The sequence below is a fragment of the Myotis myotis genome, unplaced genomic scaffold (genome assembly GCF_014108235.1).
Source record: "Myotis myotis isolate mMyoMyo1 unplaced genomic scaffold, mMyoMyo1.p scaffold_m19_p_4, whole genome shotgun sequence".
Taxonomy (NCBI): Eukaryota; Metazoa; Chordata; class Mammalia; order Chiroptera; family Vespertilionidae; genus Myotis; species Myotis myotis.
In genome coordinates this window covers 14,948,894-14,968,899 of record NW_023416346.1, presented here as the reverse complement: position 1 = coordinate 14,968,899, position 20,006 = coordinate 14,948,894, and the positions used below count along the sequence as shown (strand labels likewise).

General features: G+C 39.7%; 1 protein-coding gene across 9 annotated transcripts in view; it reads left to right on the top strand.

The window, feature by feature from the left end:
• Nucleotides 1-20,006, top strand: part of MTMR1 (myotubularin related protein 1) — a 68,508-nt gene that overhangs the window by 19,979 nt on the left and 28,523 nt on the right. For 3 of the 9 annotated variants that reach the window (XM_036304267.1, XM_036304260.1, XM_036304259.1), the window contains exons 3-12: nucleotides 2,341-2,364; nucleotides 2,939-2,965; nucleotides 4,531-4,581; nucleotides 7,886-7,961; nucleotides 11,582-11,676; nucleotides 12,038-12,145; nucleotides 14,022-14,123; nucleotides 14,430-14,513; nucleotides 14,964-15,113; nucleotides 16,161-16,349. In XM_036304267.1, the coding sequence (XP_036160160.1) occupies nucleotides 2,341-2,364; nucleotides 2,939-2,965; nucleotides 4,531-4,581; nucleotides 7,886-7,961; nucleotides 11,582-11,676; nucleotides 12,038-12,145; nucleotides 14,022-14,123; nucleotides 14,430-14,513; nucleotides 14,964-15,113; nucleotides 16,161-16,349 (906 nt within the window). Of the gene's footprint in view, nucleotides 1-2,340; nucleotides 2,365-2,938; nucleotides 2,966-3,884; nucleotides 4,405-4,530; nucleotides 4,582-7,885; nucleotides 7,962-11,581; nucleotides 11,677-12,037; nucleotides 12,146-14,021; nucleotides 14,124-14,429; nucleotides 14,514-14,963; nucleotides 15,114-16,160; nucleotides 16,350-20,006 lie in introns of those variants that run through there. The other 6 variants (XM_036304263.1, XM_036304268.1, XM_036304264.1 and 3 more) reach the window with 5 other exon arrangements.

Genomic DNA, 20,006 nt, shown 5'->3' with positions numbered 1-20,006 from the left:
AGTTACACTACTTGTGAATGCTGCTTTGTTGTTTTCAGTTGTTGGTATCACGTTATAGAGAAAGTGTCAGAAATATTGTAGTTATAGAACAAATGTGAAAATAATGGCTTGCTAGAGCAGAGGTTTGGAGGTAGAGAGGGGGAGCAAGGGAAGTGATAGTGGTGTTGATTTTTTTCATTAACCTTAAAAGGGAGATTGTATGCTTGAAGACTATAGTTTAAATGTGTTAATTATAGTGATGCCATCCTGAAGCAGTGTAGCAGACCACCTGGGTTTAAGTACTTGCTCTGCCACCTTGAACTTGGCCGATTATTTAACCTTGACTTGGTTTTCTCATCAAAACTGGAACCAATAGTTTTTATCTCACAAGTTTGTTCTGAGAATGAAATAAATTAATACATACAAAGTGCTTAGAAGAGTGTCTGGCACCTAAAAATCATATCATGAGTATTTTAAATTTTTTATTGAATTTTTGGAGTGGTATTGGTTAATAAAAATATATAGCTTTAAAGTGTACAATTATATAAATACATCATCTATATACTGTATTGTATTTCACCACCCTAAGTCAAGTCTCCTTCCCTCACCATTATTTATCCTTCTATTACCCCATGAGTCTCTTCAAACTCTTCCCACCCCCATGAGCTTTTTTATGATGCAACTTTGCTTAAGGAAGACAATAAAATAACTAAAAATCAAATTTTCAATAATCAGAGATTAGGAAGAGAGAGGTAGTAGTTTGAGAGAGCCTATTTCCTCATCTTTTAAAATGGGAAGAAACTAGGTACTGTTTAAGGTAGACAAATCAAGAAGTCGAGGTGTAACCATATTTATGGTTATGGAGGCGATCCACAGAATTAAAAATAGGTCCAGTTAAACATGGTTATCACTGAGGAATGAAGCTCAGGGGGTGGAGACTTTCTATTTTGAGTTTTATTGCCATATATGTCCCATTTTGAGTTTTTATTAACACAAGTATGCATATTTATACTAACTTTATTGTGTTGTCATTAACAAATGATAAACTTTCCATATTTAGCACATACAATTTAATAAGTTTAGATAGGTATACACTTATGAAATGGTTGCCACAATTAAGATGATAAACATATATATAACCCACTGTGCCCTTAAAAAACAAAGCCAGGTTTAAGCTTCTTAGTCTAAATAGTCTAAGTTTAGGAACTTATGGGCTTAAATAAATCTCTTTGTACTACAACATCACATAACTCAGAAAGCTTTTTTTACTTCAAGAGTATTTTCATTTAATGATGATACAGTGATGAAATCTTCATGTGCTTATCTATCCTGAGGAAAATCTATACAGCTAATAAGACCCTCTGGTGATTTTTTAAACTAATCTATGTTCCATAGAACATCCAGTGGTTAGATGATCAGAAATCAGACTTTGGAATGGGGAACACGTGATTCAGGTCTTCCTCAGACAATTACCACCATTCAGTTTTCAAAAGTTTCTTTCATTGTTTCCTCTGTCCTAGGCTTCCCGAATGCATATACTGCATGTTCAAGTAGTATTCATAGGCTATTGGTGCAGGAAGAACATTGCTGAAATTAGTGTCCCTTATTCAATAAAGCCTGGCTTCCCCTTGCAGGGGCAACAGCTTGGGCCTCCCCTCCCCATTCTCTGGCCCTCCCAGACCAGCCAGCTACCTCTTCCCACCTGGAGCTGTCCTTCTCCAGGCAGCGGGGCCTGGGGGTCAAGAGAGGCATTTTTCTCTTGGTGGGGCGGCCACATCTGGGAGTCAAATTCTGGAGTCCCAAGTGCGAGTTGGAAATATAATTTCTACAGAAACCAGGTTATGATTTGTGGTTATCTAAGTTTCACGATACCATTAACACTGTAGCTGAGCTATGTTCTGGGTCAAATGTGGGAGCTTTTGTGGGTTTTAGGTTTGGTTTGGTTTCTGTGGGCTGGTTTGGGATTAGAACTGCCTTTTTATATAATTGTTTCTATGGGAGAAATGTATTCAGTATTCCAAACAGATACACAAATGAACTTTTCAAACACTGCCTGTTCACAATGGCTAGTAATAGCACTTGACAGAAGGGGTTTGTGTTTAAAATAATGTTGTTTGTCTTAGCCTAAGGGCAATAAGTTTCTTCAAACCATAGACTTGCCTGAAAATTATAGGACAAATGTGTTGATTGATTTGATGTTGAATGAAACTTTAGAGGGCAAATGTGTTAGGATCGATCTGTTTGGTTTTATGTACAGGATTATGATGTTTATTAGGGAATGGGCTGGTGAACTTAATGACATTTTGTACAGGTCAATAGTAATGTGTTTGTGATGATGATGTTCTGTATTTTAACTAACAGGTTTTCAGGAGGCCTGATATAAGGGTAAGGATGTTTGGCAGATGGGCCTCCTACTTGTGTGTCTCTGTGCTTTATTGAACACAGTCTATTTAGTGTTCTTTACCTTCTCACTGGTTTTTATGAGTCACTCAAATCAATTTGCTCTGCTGTGTCATAGCTTTAAGTGTTCACTGGAAACGCTTTATTTGTTAAAATGTTTTTATGTGTAATAATAGCCACTGTGTATGAGGGCAGGATACTAAAATTGTTGCCAGTGTGAAATACTGACTTTTGTTGTGTTACATGAATTCTGACCAAATGGATCTTCGTGGCAGGGGCTTATAAGGCAGAGTCCTCTTTTAACCTTGTTTAGCATGTAAGTCATGCTAAAGAATTTAGCAACAACAACAAAATTGTTAGTTGTTGTCTACCCTATCTAAATAAGATTATAAGTCACTTTCATGTCTGCATGCTGAATCTCAAAAGTAGAAGTGCTAATCCTAAAAATAAGTTTAGCAAAATCAGTCCCATTTAGTATTTCTTAAAACACAAATATAACTATTATATCTAGTGGGTTATAGCTTATATTTCTTCATGATTTTCCTTCCCTTTATTTCAGAGTATTCATAAAGCAAGACAAAGATTGGTAATGTGCATGCATTTAAGCCTGAGTATTAGATGTTGAAAATTAACCTATTTCCATTAAATGAAAACAATGTGGATTTTGGTAGAATAATTTAGTAACTTCAGTTTAAAATTCTTAATCTTATTGAAGCCAATAAGTAGTACAAAAATAAGCAGGTTACATCAAATTCTTATGATTCTAGTTGGTTTATCTTTGTTTAATCTTGTTTTCACTGTTTTCTTTCATTCGTGAGAATCATTGTCTTTCACTGATTCACATTGTTAAATATTAGTGCTTGGCTTTACACTTGCATGGACTTTGAAATGCTGTGTGATTTTTGTTGTTGTTGTTTAGCCATTCATTTTTCCTGTTTTTAAAATTTGTGTCAAAGAATGATTCAATTCTCTTTGTATTTAAAAATGGAAAGTTCAAAAAAAAAACTGGCTGCATTTAAAAAAATCAACCTTCATTGAAGGGGAGCAGTACCAATTGTGTACTAAATTCAGTCTGATATAAAGTATACAAATGTATTAAGTAACAATTTCACTTTATTGACAAAAATGAAAGATGGGAAATAGTAATTTCTTTTAAATCTTTGTTACTTCTTCACTGATTGCCTTTCAAAGAAATATAGTCAGTGGAACCAGTTTCATGAAGGAAAAAATATATATCTATGCTAAATTTTAATATTTTCAGTCTTAGAGACTTGATACAATAAGAGGTATTATAATTTTGTCATCTTAAGTATTTGTATTTTTTATACCATCTGCTGAAGTAAACATCCAATTTTTAAAGTTTCAAAAATTGATTCTATGAAGAAATTAAATTAAGAACAGTATACCTTAAAGGGATTGGAAAAAATTTAAATAAAGATATGTGATCTCTCAGCTGTTTCTTTGAAGCACGTTGATACTGTAATTAGAAATATTTAATATGGCATTGATTCATAATTCACAATATTTAATTAGTAATAAGCAATAAATACCAGATTATATGTATACATATATTTATATGTATATGTATATCTCTAGCATGATATGTGCATGAGCATGTTTGTGGAAATTTTGGTAATACCAGTGGAGTTGATCGCTGGACAATATAATAATTCTTGAGAGTATATGAATACTTACTGTGTTTAAAATACATGTCTATGAACTGCCTTTGTATTTTGGCTGGCTTTTGCCCTTTACCTGGTTTCTGTGGTGTTCTTTATTTTCCATGAGCATATTACCTGTCTGCTGTTTTGTTCTCTTTGACTATATGCTATAGTGTGAATTGCTTGATTTTAAAAAGACAGTACATTCCTTGAAATCCATGATATTTGTTTGCTTTCCATTTTTCTACCCCAACACAAATACAGAATAGATACTCCACTTTAGGCTGAGGATGCTATAGATGGCCTACACGTTATTTCCTTACCTCCAAGGGGTGAAATGTTGTGATTTGCAAAGCCATGAAAGGTGTGTCGACTTTTACATGCTTACTGTCTCTTTAAAAAAGAAGTTCTGTGCTTTCACCTGTCTGTTTGCACGTGTTTCTCTTTCTCCTCTTTGCTTTTTCTTGTCCATGCACCTGGTGCTGTGCAGGAGATTCAGGAAGAACACAATGGCTACCCTTCTGAAGCTGAAGCTGATCAGGTGGCAAGTTCTACATGTTCATCTGTTTGTAGCTACAGAGTGTGTATTTAGAAGCCATTTCATACTAGATTTCTAGACAATAAGCAAATGCTTTTACCACTACAGTAGTGCCCTCCTGTCCAAGTTTGATAGATTCCATGATGACATTATTTGCAAAAATTGGTTTATCCAACATTTTGTCAACGAGAAACTTGTTCATCCATACTTCTTGGTTTTCCCACATAGGGTTATTAAAGTGTTAATGAACCTCAGACATAATAGGATTCTGATGGGCCTTTACAAAGACTTAGAGGGGACAGATGCATATGCTAAGCATGCTCCTTGAGGGTGCAGACTTTGCTTTCTTCAAATGTTCATGGTCCGTGCCCAGCATGGTACCTTGTACCAGAGAGCTGGTGGACCTTCAGCTGGACCTTCAGGGTCACCGGAACAGGATTTGGGTGAGATCATCAGAGGAAATTCCTCAACTGGGCAACACTTGGAGCAAAAGCACCAAGAGGAATAGGTGTATTCATGAGATCAAATTTTGTTCATAAGAATCCATTCTTTGATTATGCTGTACATGGGTTGGATAAATCAAGGGTCAAATTATGTCTTGTGCAACTTAATAGTTGCAACAAAAGCTTAATGTAGCACAAGTGTGAGTCCCATTTCCTAACATCAGATTGGTAAAGGGAATCTACTGTACTCACCAGACAATGAGCCTTTAAAAACTATTCTCCTCTTGAATTCCTATGCTAAAGTGAAATGTGTTTCCTGTACAAAATAAACATTTTATGGGGAAATCTGAAGCAGCAGGATCATTTGTTCGTTTTGTTCTGACAGTTGCTTTCTCATTACTTAAAGAGCATGTCCCAGATTTAATTATTATTAGTGAGGTTTATCTCACTGTCTCACCAACACAGTCATGCTTCATATAAATGCACAGGTGTTTTAAGCCAAATTCAACATGGCTTTTAGAAGAAAAGGGAAACGTTTGATCTTCAACCTCTACCTTGAGAGCCTTGTATATTCTCAAAATGGTCCCAATCACTGCTGTCTCCATCCGCACATTTTCCTAGGTAGTCGTGGGTTGAGGATTTTAAGGTGTTTAATGTGGCTCCACATAAGGCTTAAAGTGAGCCACATTTCCCCCATCCCTTCCAGCTACAGTTAGATATAGTTAATTAGAACAGCCTGCTTTAGTAACTATATTTCAAAATAACCTATTCTCATTTATTTTAAAATATAAGTTAAAAATATAAGTCTATATAACATATAATATAATACTTAGCCATTAAAATAAGCTTTAACAATGTAATATTTGAAGTAGTACAAAACTTGAATATTGATTAAAATGACTTTCTCACATTGTAACTATATTATAAAATTACCCTCTAGTGCAAGCAATAAATTAAAGAAGGTGACTTTCAAATTAAGGCTTCTATTAAGGATTTGTGATTTCTTACTGTTTATAAAACTAGACATTTAAAAATATGTGTTGGTTTATGCATTAGTGTGTAAAAGATATATTTCCAAATCAGGTGTGAATATTAAAATGAACCCCAAAACACTTTCTCATGTCCTCTTTAGTAGTCCTCTAAGTCCCTAAAATTTTGGGCTGAAAAGTGTCTTAAAACCAATCTGCACTAAAAAATCAAATGAAATAAAGGTGTTTGGAGGTAATTTGTATTGTTTTAATGATAAGGAGGAGAATGGACTTTGTTATTTTGTGCCCTCCCCATAGAACAGACATATCCAGACCAACATTTAGCATTGAATTTGCTCTTTATGCCTTCACCTTTTCCTTTTCTTTATTTTCAAAATTTTGATGAAACTACTATGTTTAGTGTTTTAAAATCGAGTCCCTTTAATAAATCATAATGAAATACTCTTATAACTATGAAAAGTAGTTATTTTGAATTTTCAATAATTTTTATTAGAATTAAAAAGTTTTCAAGTTTTAATGTTTTACTTCACAAAATTATGCTGAAAACTTGGTATTGTCCGATCTGTTTTCCTCTGAACACCAGTGGCCTCCTGATGTTAACTAATATTTTTTTTTTGGAGAAAGCAGCTCATGACCAAATAGGTATGGGACATGCAGCATACTCTAGCGCCCTCTTGCTGATTTGGCGTACATTAACATGCTAAAGACTGGTCTCACACACACATAGTTTAACTTGTTTTCTTTAATCCTGCATTTCCTCAACTTTTCACACACACACACAAAAAGACCTATTCATATCTCTTGGGAATTTAATGCTCTGTGAAACACAGCTTGGGATTTCTAGGGTTTTGAACATCTTACTCTTATTCGTGATACATTGTGTCAGAGATGCCAAGGAGAAAGTAACCAGTTTCCTTGGCAGCATTGCAGAGGATGGCAGTACCTTGGAATAGGCCCAGAGTTCAGGTTCTGGTCCCCAGCTTTGTAGTTCGAGAGCACCATTTTCTCAACTTTTCTGAGTTCCCTGGCACTATCCAACCAAACTCACAAGAGACTGACTACTGGACTTCCATGCCAATCTGGAGAACTGTGGGCATGTACCCACATTTATACCCAGGCACCTTATAATAGTCATCTATCCAAGACATCCTTTTCCTAGCATCATTGTAGCCAGGAAACCCAGTACCTCATTAGCAACTTGCTTGGTGAGCATGGAATTAGCACAAGGGTGAATTGACTTTGACGAAGCTTGATTAACACACTCTGCTCCACAGTCTTGATTTACATACTCTTGTCTGCCAGATGAGGGCACGCTTTCTTGTGGTCTGGATGCTATACACACTGACAAGCCCCTGAACTTTGTATATACACATGGGTGGCTGGGTTGCAATACAAAAGCCGAGAGCTTTCCTTAGTAATATCACTGCCCTGAGACACCTCCCTGACTACTTTAGACTTCAGGGTTTCCCACATTATCTCATAAGCTTGGCCATTTCTACAACTAGCTAAGCACCTACATCTAATTTTGATTTTATTTGAATTAGTTTTATGCTCAGAAGATAATTTTTTTTTTACTTTATTTCCAAATTCTGGAGGTACCTTATAATAGCTGTCTGTGTAGTGATTAGAGTATGTATCTGTTATGTCAAGCCATTTCTGTATTAATGTTTTCTGTGAACTTTAAATATGTGTAATAATTTGCTAGAATATGCAGCATGGTGTCCTGTGATGTTGAGCTTTGAAACTGTCTTGTAAGGGGAGGGAGCATACATTTTGCACGCTTCTGTAGCTTTGTAGCAAGAGCACAGAACACCACAATTATTCCCACGTATACAGATGGGAAGTGAGATTTACTCCTGTTTGCTTTTTTGCCAGGCTCTAAGGGATGGAAATAAGCTGGCACAGATGGAAGAAGCACCGCTTTTTCCAGGAGAATCCATCAAGGCCATTGGTAAGTTTAATGCGTACACTTTGCTTATAGCAATCCATAAAATGACATGGCACTTTCGTTGTGAGCACATGTGATGTAATTGCTCAAGGTCAGTCAGAACACTTCTTTAGACGACAAATGGACTAGGTCTTTTCAATCTTATTAATGTCCTTATGACCTTAAGAGATAGAAGACTATAGAGAATCACTTTAAACTCTGATTCAGTATTAGTTGGCATTACTAACAGAAGAGGATCCACCTTTTCCTGATGAACTGAAGGCTGATTAGACTTGTTATGTAGGTTCACTGCTTTGTTGGAATCCTTCACTATAAGGAAAATGTATCAAGAAAGTGCAATTTTAGTGCAAGAAAAGGGCATGTGTTGCCATCCTGGATTGTAAGGGCAATGGCCTAAAGGCTTTCACATCCCCCCACTGTGGACTAGCAGGCATTTCAGCAGATAGTCCACTGTGCCATGCGTGGATGAGAGGGCAGCTGGGTGCGACCTTTTTACCTCATAATTGCTGGATTTGGCTAGGACAGTCTGCTTTGCTAGGCTGAGTATTGCCTTCTTCCCTCATGGCTCCCTTCCAAAGATGTATGCTCAGTCTCAGAGTATGGTAATCTTGTGTCAACAACTTCTGAGTAGCTGCACTCTCCTTCCACGGCCTGCACACGGCCACCCCCACTAAATAACCTCTTCTGTGGCTCTGAACCCTGCCTATCCTATCCTTGGTTTTGGCATTCTTTCTCTCTTTGGCTCCCAGTACCTCATTCACTCCTGGTAGTCCTCTGGCCTCTCTGGCTGTTATTTCCCTGAGAATTCTTCTAGCCCTGCCTCCAAGCTGCTTTGGGAATGATCTGTTTAAAATGCAAAGCTAATTATGTCATGCCTCTGCTTCTCCTGACAGCAAACTGCACAGATTTAAAGTGAACATGAAGAGTTTTGACACATTATACACCTGGGAAACTATGATCACGTTCAAGATAATGAACATATCCTTCATCTCCCAGCAGTTTCCTTAGGTTTCCTTATAAATCTTTGCTCCCATGCTTTCTCCCCATTCCCAAGCACTATAGACTAAATTATATTTTCTAGAAATATAATTATTGAGTACATTCTTTTTCTTGTCTAGCTTCTACTCAGCATCATTATGTTGATATTCATTCATACAGTGATATGGGTTAATAGTTATTCTTTTTTATTGCTGAATAGTATTCCATTGTATGGATGCACCATAGTTTGCTTATCCCTTCATCTATTGGTGGACATTTGGGTTGTTTATACTGGTTGCAAATTATACTATTACCAATAAAGCTGCTCTGAACATTCATGAACAAGTCTTCTCTGACCTCATGTCCTATCATCCTCATGTACTCATTGATCCAGCAACTGGCTGCTCTTTCTTTTCTCCTTCCCCCCCTCTCCCCCCGCCACCCCCCACCCTGGGCTTCCTTGCCAAATTAAGTTGATCTTTTTTCTGAGCTCTTGTCACGTTGTGTCCACATGATTATGATAGCATTTATTAGGCTATAGTATAATGGCCATTTTATATATTGTCGCTCACAAGTCACGGGCTACTTGTGGGCAGGAACTAGAACCCCCAAAATAGAAGCAACTCGGTACATAATGAGTTATAGAGAACGTTAATGGAAGTGTTTGTCTGGATGACAACTTTTGTACCTTTAATTGATCCAGTTGGACTCATCTGTAGTTACGTACATTCTTGTCATTCCAGTGGAATAATGCTTTGGGAAGATCCTGTAGGTGTTTTTCAATAGGCATGAGGTTCTTAACATGCATAGGAATCAATATGCTGTTGATACCATCTACACTAATAAAAGATAAACATGCAAATTGACCATACCTTCGTTATGCCTTAAGCCACGGCCACCAGCCAATGAGAGTGACTATATGCAAATTAACCCAACCAAGATGGCGGCCGGCAGCCATGGAGCTGGAGCAAGCAGGAGGCTTGGTTGCCCCAGTGATGGAGGAAGCCAAGCTTCCCGCTTGCCGCGGCAGCTCTGAGCTCCACTCAAAGCAACACAGTTTCAATTATAGAAGGTAAATAAACCCCAGATACCTGTTTTCAGCCGGCCATGGCCACGGAGCTGGAGTGAGCAGGAGGAGGCTTCCCTCCCACCCGCCCTGGCTGGCTCTAAGCTCCTCTTAAGGCTACAAAGTTTCAATTATAGAAGGTAAATAAACCCCAGAATAAAAAAAAAAAAGAAAAAAAGGAGAGTCGCCAGGGGGCTTGGCCAGCCTGAAAACGGCCCTCAGCCCCTCACCCAGACTTGCCAGGCACCCCAGTGGAACCCCCACCCTAAAGGGGGTGTGGCCAGCCTGAAAACAGCCATCAGCCCCTCACCCAGGCTGACCAAACCTCTATGGGGTGGGGGTCCCCACTGGGAGGAGCTTGATCAGCCTGCAAACAGTCATCAGCCCCTCACCCAGTCTGGCCAGGCACCCCAGTGGGGACCCCCACCCTGAAGGGGGTGTGACCAGCCTGCAAACAGCCATCAGCCCCTCACCCAGGCTGGCCAGGCACCCCAGTGGGGACCCCCACCCTGAAGGGAGTGTGATCAGCCTGCAAACACCCCTCAGCCCCTCACCCAGGCTGTCTAGGCACCCCAGTGAGACCCCCACCCTGATCCGGGACACCCTTAAGGGCAAACCAGCCAGCCCCCACCCATGCACCAGGCCTCTATCCTATATAATAAAAGGATAATATGCAAACTGACCCTAACAGCAGAATGACTGGGAATGACTGGTCACTATGACATACACTGACCACCAGGGGGCAGATGCTCAATGCAGGAGCTGCCCCCTGGTGGTCAGTGCGGTCCCACAGGGGGAGCTCTGCTCAGCTAGAATGGCTGCCAGTACAGCAGTGGTGGTGGGAGCCTCTCCCGCCTCCTCAGCAGTGCTAAGGATGTCTGACTGCAGCTTAGGCCTGCTCCCTGCTGGCAAGTAGACATCCCCCAAGGGCTCCCGGGCTGCCAGAGTGATGTCTTCCTGCCAGCTTAGGCCCAATTCCCCAGGGAGCGGGCCTAAACCAGCAGGTGGTCATCCCCTAAGGGGTCCCAGACTGCGAGAGGGCACAGGCCAGGCTGAGGGACCCCCCCCCCCGAGTGCACAAATTTTTGTGCACCGGGCCTCTAGCATTAAATATGCTGATATTGATATTCTAGATATGAAAATAAAAGTCTGTAGGGAAGCTGATAAGGAATTTGAAGCAAATAATTATTTTTCCACTCCATTGATGTGGTTTGGTTTTTGTCATCTGTAAAGCAGTTGCTTTTAGGAGGTGCATTAGTGGCTAGTTTTTAGCTTTAGTTTTCATTAGCAGTAATTTATTAACTGGTAGCCCACTGTCTTCAGAGATTAATTAATATGTTTTGATATGATTAATTTATCACTCATAGAAAAAAGTTAACCACTTGGAAAAAATGACAAAATGTAGCTTATTATGAAGCCCTTCACTTAAAACCTCATTAAGTACCAAAATAGAATTTTGTTTGATAAAAAGGAATTTTATTAGAAGACTATCCATGTCTATTTAAAGTAATAACAAATTTATAATTTATTGAAGCACAAGTCTATGGCAGTAGTTGCTACTTTGAGTTTTTCCTTTCAGTGAAAGATGTCATGTATATCTGCCCATTTATGGGAGCTGTGAGTGGAACGCTGACTGTGACGGACTTTAAGATGTACTTCAAAAATGTAGAGAGGGTGAGTTTTTAAAAGTATGTTTTATTTTAAAAAACATGTCAGAAGCGAGTAAACAATAAAGAAGAAAGTAAGAAGTGCCCTGAAATCCCATCACCCTGAGAGAACCAGGTGAGTTTTAAGATGTGCACATTGACAACCAGATTTTGTATCTTGAGAAAAAAAGCTGTTAAAGTAGCACTTATACCTGGAGGGGAAGTCTAAACATCTTTAGAAAACATGTTATAAATCAGACTTCAGTTTCTTAGCTGGGACAAAGAGGAAATGTGAAGTAAACAAATAAGTTTTAAGCCAGGGAAGACTTACAATATGAAAACTCTGTTGACTGACACTAATAGGCATTCATCTTAATTTGTAAACTCAGGACCCACATTTTATCCTGGATGTTCCCCTGGGAGTGATCAGCAGAGTTGAGAAGATTGGAGCACAGAGCCATGGGGACAATTCTTGTGGTATAGAGATAGTGTGCAAGGTATGGTACCAACACTAGTAAGACTGCAAGAGGCAGTCAGCTGGGAACTTTTTCTGACACAATTTTCCTGTTCTTTGGACAGTCACAGTAATTTGTACTGTTAGTAACTCAAATGTTTTAGGACAGAAACCTCTTTTAATCTTGTATCAACCAATTCATACTATTATGTAAGCCATTGAAGTAAACCTTTTCTTTCCTATTGAAGTATTCTAATTAGCATGGACCTGTAACCTACATGCTGATATTATTTGTTACATTTCAGAGAAATCAAGAGGAAAGCAGAGATCCATATTTTCCCAGTTTGTTGTTTTAAGACTAATCTTCAGAACAACGGATGGTCAAAGACTTCCTAAAGGGACAACAGTACAGTGACCACTGAGCAATGTGGGGCTTAGGGGCACCAACTGCCTGCACAGTCAAAAATTCCCATATAACTTTTTCAAAAATATGTTTTTATTGATTTTTAGAGAGAGAGGAAGGGAGAGGGAGAGAGAGATAGAAACATCAATGATGAGAATCATCTATAGGCTGCTCCCTGCATGCCCCCTATTGGGAATGGAGCCTGCATCTCTGGCATGTGCCCTGACTGGGAATTGAACCATGACCTCCTGGTTCATAGGTTGATGCTCAACCACTGAGCCAGGCTGGCCAGACAGTACATCTCTCTTCACCCCTATTGCAGTCCTTGCAGGCTCCCACTGTTATCAATTTTCATAGATACCCTCTGCACATAAGATGTATGTATGTATAATCTTTGAAAACATTCTGCCCTTTCCATTCCCCCTTAACAATGTATCTCGGAGCTCGTTGACATCAATACATAGCAAGCTGAGTCTCATTTTTAACAGCACTCTAGTATTCCATTATATTCTAGTCAGCTTCTGATTATTTCCATCTTTTTGCTGTTGTTATACATATCACAACAATAACTTCCTCATTTCCAAATTACTCTACCTTAAATTTGTTTGTGGCCATAATTATTTTTTAATTTCAAATAATGTTAAAGAATAGTGATAGTTTTGTGTTTACCAGCAGTGGTTTTAGAAGGTTGGGGGACACTGCTCAAACCAGTCCTGGGAAGAAACTGCCCCATATGAGCCACCTCACAGGAATCGCTCCTCCCCACCTTCATTTGAGCTTTTGGACAGCAGCTTGCATGGTGGGGCATTTTAAGAAACTGATCTTAAGAAAGAGCATTATCGTTTTTGTAAGGAAGTCACTGAGGCGGGAGTCTCTCTGTGACAGAGTCCTTCCTCTGAGTTCTGGGAAGGAACCTCTGTTGCATTTCTGTTTTGTGGAGGGTTCAAGATCTGTAATTGATTCTTTCAATAGTTTAAAGCTCACCATTGATTGGGTGTCTCATATCTTTAGGAAGTAAATGCGCAGGTCTTGATATACTAACTTTATTCTTGATTCTATCTGAAGAGTTTTTTTTTCCCCAACACATGCCCTCTGTTCCAGTTTCCTCACTTAATTTCCACACTGGGCTTGGCCTGTGTGGCTCAGTGGTTGAGTGTTGCCCCATGAACGAGGAGATCACAGTTTGATTCCCACTCAGGGCACATGCCCAGGTTTTGGGCTCAATCCCCAGTAGGAGGCATGCAGGAGGCAACCGATGGATGGTTCTCTCTCATCATTGATGTTTCTATCTCTCTCTCTCTCTCCCTCTCTCTGAAGTCAATAAAAACATATTTTTAAAAAAGGAAAAGAAATCTTGTTGGGGGTGTTTTTGTTAATTACCTTTTGTTAGTTGGAGCAAGATAAAGTATAACATGAGAAATGATCAAAAATATTTTATTGATCTCTTATAGCATGGTTATGACTAATAGGTACTCAATACACATTGAATAAATGAGTTTTGCTAATTGTTTAACAGGATATGAGAAACTTGCGACTTGCTTACAAACAAGAAGAACAGAGTAAACTGGGAATATTTGAAAACCTCAATAAACATGCATTTCCTCTTTCCAATGGGCAGGTAAGTACACCAATATAAACCTTTTTGCATTCCTTTGTGAGGGTCCAAAATATCATGCTTAATTATTCCTTTTTTCAGAGGTTGCCTTTATCTGTTTTCTCTCTTTTGGCAACTAATATTTGAATATTTAAAATTCAGCAGTTCTGTGTAATGATTAAGAAAGCTGCATATTTGGTGCTTCAACATTTACAAATTAAAAGAGGAATCTTAATACATTCAGCTTATAACTGAATGAAAAGCTTTACTATTGGGTATATGACATAGCAGAGAAATGCTGACATGTATTTTGTGTTTTTTTGTATCCAGACACTCTTTGCATTCAACTATAAAGAAAAATTTCCAATTAATGGATGGAAAGTTTATGATCCAGTAGCTGAATATAAAAGACAGGTAAAGTATGTTGCTTATCGAAACTAAAAATAATAGGTTGAGCATATTTTTGTTTTCTAAAAGGTTAGAAATGTTGTGGTAATATGTATTACTTATTTTAGATATTGGTAAGAAATTTCTGTCTCTAGAGGAATTTCATGAGTATTTTTAAAGACAACACTATGCTCATTCTTTATAAAAACACTACAAGAAATGTATAGTACTGGGATTCTAGTATATAATTTTCATTTTTTTTAGTGTGTTTGGAAATTCTTATGCTTCATTAAATTTTTAAATGGGTAGGAAATGGGTCATATTCGATAAATATATATTTAAACTTTTAACTAGCACTGGACAAATTATAAACAGATTTTAGCACAAAATAGGAAATGGATATGGTTCATGCTTAGTACTTTTCAAAAGTATAAAAGTATGCTTTCCCCCTCTTCTTTCTTCTCTAACACCCTACAGGGCTTGCCAAATGAGAGTTGGAAAATATCCAAAGTAAACAGTAATTATGAGCTCTGTGACACTTACCCTGCCATCATTGTTGTGCCAACTAACGTAAAAGATGATGACCTTGCAAAAGTAGCAGCCTTTCGAGCAAAAGGCAGAGTCCCTGTAAGTAATAAACATTGTCATTTAGGTATAAACATATTGTGTTAGATCTAATATGGGAAGAAAATAGAAAAAAAAATCTAGTGAACAAAATGAAAAGTAGAAAAATAAGCCTGAAAACCTGAACATATCTTTGATTCTCAGGAACTACCTAATTATGTAAACATTATGTTTGCTGACTGCCTCATATGACTTCACATTACTAAGTACAAGGGTAATTTCAGTTTAGCTCTCAAAATGTAGTACGTATAACAAAAGACAGCAAGAATGAGTTAGCATGTTACTGCTTTAATGGTTTGTGTCTCTGGTTTCACCAACTCATCTCGGAGAAAGACACTTTTTCTTGGATGCTGAGTGCAAGGCTGCAGCTGCATGGGTGGGACACCATTATGAAAAGAAACATAGGAGCCAGCAGGGTATGGGTTTTTAAATAGCTTTATTGAGGATTAATTGATATACAAAAACATGGCACATGTTTAATGTATAAAATGTGATGAGTTTGGACATATGCGTACCCCCATGATACTGTCACCACAACCCAGGAGGGAGTGAACATTTTTGAGCCTAGAGTTTGCAGTCTGGTACAATCCTGATTCTCTTGGCCACAGGAAGAAAAAAGGAGGTTTGGGGATATAGTTTTAGATTTTATGAGAGACTGTATATTCACTTTGTCCTTATCTGGCCACATATATCATTGTTGAGATACAAAGATGTTTTTTCAATTAGGAGACAAAATAAAACTAGTCGATCAAATAGGAATGGGGCTTGATGTTAGTAACCTTTTCACTTAGTTTCTGCTTTTCTTAGAATCATAGAAGTTTAGACGCGGAAGGGGATTTTTAGAGCTCATCTAGCCAGACTTTTTTCATCCTGACCCAAACATTGCATCTCATAGCCACTGTCATTGCTGTGATTGGCCTGACCTCTCCACTTTGAGGAAAATATACAGAAGAAGCTGTGCTTGAGAAGAGAACTTGTTTTTACTACATGGTATTTAGAGCACATACTGTTTTAGGAACTGTACTCATATTTGTTACTTACACACATTAGGTGTTGTCATGGATTCATCCAGAAAGTCAGGCAACAATCACTCGGTGCAGCCAGCCACTTGTGGGTCCCAGTGATAAACGCTGCAAAGAAGATGAAAAATACTTGCAGACAATAATGGATGCTAATGCACAGTCTCACAAACTTATCATCTTCGATGCCCGACAAAACAGTGTCGCCGATACCAACAAGGTACATTCTTGATGACATTGCAGAACCAGTAGGTCTTGTCTCATGTACTGTCTGTAAATTGTTATGCAGTTCAAATAGCCATTGACTTCCTCCCCACCTGAAGGTAGAATCTTTCCAAGTACCGTAGCTATTCCTCCATGGGATATAGCCTGTGGATGTCTCATGTGAGTTGGGATCTTGTCTCTCTTATTGTTCCTCCACAATCCTGTCTGCTGAATTAATTAAGCAAAGACCCAGAAAGAGAATTATCACCAAAAGAAACAACTAAGTACCTTAATGAAATGATCGTGAGGCCCTTGGAAGTCCTTTAACCTGTGAAATATGGTGATTGCTTGACTAATTCACATCTGGTCTGAAGGTCTGTTAGAATGGAGTCAAATATGTGAAACTAGGGAAATATAAATGTTTCCATAAATCACATGGAGCAGAAGCATCTGCAGACCACTCCATTTGATTCTCAGTAGCTGAAGGGGACAGGGCCCTTCAAACCTAGCAATAGCTATGACATCAAGCCTCCAATACCCACTATCCAAATAGAAAAGGCTCTGAACTGAGTCATTTCTACTTCCCATGATTGACTTTCCAGCAATGTGTTACTACAGGTAGGTATTTGGCAGTCAGAGGGCTTGGCCCTTTCCGCAAGTAATTTCATGTATCAGGAAGGTGGTGACAGCCCTTACTATCTCATGTCTTTTGGGCAACAAACATGTAATAAGTACCTACTAGGAGGATATACCACAACAGACCAGGTGAGGTGCTATTTACAGGTATCAACTCAGTGTGCTGGGGGAGCCAGGAGAGGGACTGGCCAGGCCTGCTTGTGAAGCTGGGTAAGGCTTCACGAAGGAGGCACCATTTGAGCTGACTTTGGATGGTTAGCAGGTGGAGACAAGCAAGGCATTCTAGAGAGCACATGTACCTACCCAACAGTGTGCCAGAGCATGTCATTCACAAGAGTGGCAAGAAGGAAGATGTCTGAGAGCATGGTCATGATCCCTCATGTTCTCCTCAGCAGTGCTTAGGGAGGTCTTTGTTTCTCTGGGCAACTTGAACCTCTTATTTCCTCAGTGATTATTTACTTGACCACAGTCTCCAAAAAGCCACCTTCCCATCTCCCCCCATCTCACTCTTCAGAGAAGCCATTACCTTCTTCAAGGAGCAAATGAGCCATCCATTTTCCTTCAGTGCTTGAGTGCCTGCTATGGGCCAGGCATTTGCTAGGTATTGGGAGAGACACATACTGAACAAGTAGTCGCAGCAACTGCCACATGGTCATCCTCTGAGGTATGGAGGAACATGAAATATGCTCTGAGAGAGCATAGAAAGAAACTGGTTATTTGCTATATGACTTCATCTTTCTGCACCATGATTGCCTCATCTCTAAAGTGGCAGTGACAGTAAACCTACTTCCTGGAGTGGATGTGAGACTACTGTAAAGGGCCTAGCACACTACCCTGTGAGAAAGCATTTGGTTCAAGTTAGCTGTCATTGTTACTGACCTCAGAGTGTACTGCTCCATTCTCTTGACTTTTATGACATTCACCCCCTGGATTTCTCTGTCTCCAACCTGGCTAGCTTGGTCTCCTTCACTGGTTCCTCTTCCTTTCCCAACCTGCAAATGGCAAAGCTCCTCAAACTCAATCTGGGATCCTCTTTTCAACTTTGTGCACTCTCCTCCTATGCCATGAATTTAAACAATCTATATGCTGAGTTTCACATCCAAGTTTCTATCCCACCCTCATTCCTCCTGAGGTCTAGACAAAATTTCCATCTGTTGTCTAGTTGCCATCTCCACTTGGCTGTCTCCCAGGTAACAACTTTAGCAACTTCCGAGGCAGGGTATAAGAACCCTTGGCTTGGCAATCACTTACACCTGAGTTTTTCTTCAGGTTCTGCCACTTGATGCTATGTAGAGCCCTGAGCCATTTACCTCACCTCTTCATAAGCCTCAGGTTCCTCTTCTATGAAATAGGAGATAACAGTGCCCTGTGTAGAGGGCTGTGTAAGGATTAAAATTAAGTGGTGCCGGGAGTCGGTCCATCCTTGCTGTTGCAAGGGACCCGGCATATATGGCATACTGTTCTTAATATGTTTGCTCACCTTCTTGGCACTATGTGTTTTAACCAAGGTCTCTGAGAAAGGTTGTTTCCCCAGGTAGGGATTTTCCCTTGGAGTTAGGGAGGGAATAAAACCTCTTAACTAGTGCCAGGTGGGTAATTAATCACTTTAACTACGAACAATCATGCTTAAGCTACATAATCTTTACTCCCTGGAATGGAGATAAGAAACGCCCTAACCTTTGTAATAGAGATTGATAGGATTGAATCAACTGGTATAAATACAGATGTAATAAGACAGCAAGACACAGAACTTAGAACACAGAACTTAGAATACAGAACTTAGAATACAGAGCTTAGAACACAGAACCTACAGACAGAAGAACTTCGCTGGAGAGAACATGGCAAAAGATCCTGGACTGAACCTGACTACAGAAATTGGCAAGAGAACCTGACTAGAACCTGGTGACTGAACTTGGCTGGAGAACCTAGCGAGGGAACATGGCTACAGAACCTGGCTGGAGAACCTAGCGAGGGAACATGGCTACAGAACCTGGCTGGAGAACCTGGAGAACCTAGCAAGAGAACATGGACACAGACCCTGGCAGGAGATCCTAAGCAGAACCTCTCTGAAGATCCAGACCAGAACTTGGCTGGAGATCCTGGCTAGCATGCTGATCAACTGAACGCTGTCTCCATGTCATTCCTTCTTCACCGACTCCGTCCACACCTTTGGGGACCCCTGGACCTGCTGGGGCCGGACCCCGGCAAAGTGGGAAGAATGCACATAAGGGACTCAGCACCGTGCTGGGTACATCCTCAGAACTCAGTACATGACGTTGATAAGCTCACTGTCTCAGGTGTCTGGCCTGGGGAGTGATGGGTGGCATCAGCTACTGAGATGGGAAAGACTGGAAGAGGAACAGGGTGGGGATGGAGATGAGCAGTACATGAGTTTCCTGAGGCAGCAGTACAAATTACCACACACTTGGCACCTTAACACAAATTTATTCCCTCATGGTTTTGGAGGCCAGAAGTCTGAAATCTGGCAGGGTTTCACGGGAGAATCTTTCCTTGCCTCTTGCAGATCCTGCTGGCTATTCTGTACATGTAGCCACAGCACACCAATTTCTGCCTCTGTGTCTTCACATGGCCTTCTCCCCTGTGTCTGTGTCCTCTCCTTTCTTCTAAGGATACTTGTGATGACATTACAGCCCACCCAAGATAATCCATGAGTTCTCCTCATCCCAAGATCCTTAACTTAATCACATCTGCAAATACCTCTTTTTCCAAAAAAAGGTCATGCTCACAGTTGCCAGGGATTTGATGTGGACATCTTAGTCAGTTTCTCTTGCTACCCACATCTGGTGGATCACTAACCCTTGTCAGTCTTTCTATGTCTCTGCATACTTCCTGTCACTGCTGTAATACTATCCCAAAGATATAAAACACAAGATGAAAACTATATTCACAGAGGCGATCTTCTAAACATCCAACAGAGCAAGGGAAGTTCATTGTGTTTCATCCAATGTGGAAGAGATAGAAGCAGAACACCATGGAAGAGGGTGTTTCAGCTCTGGCTGATATAACAAAACACTGC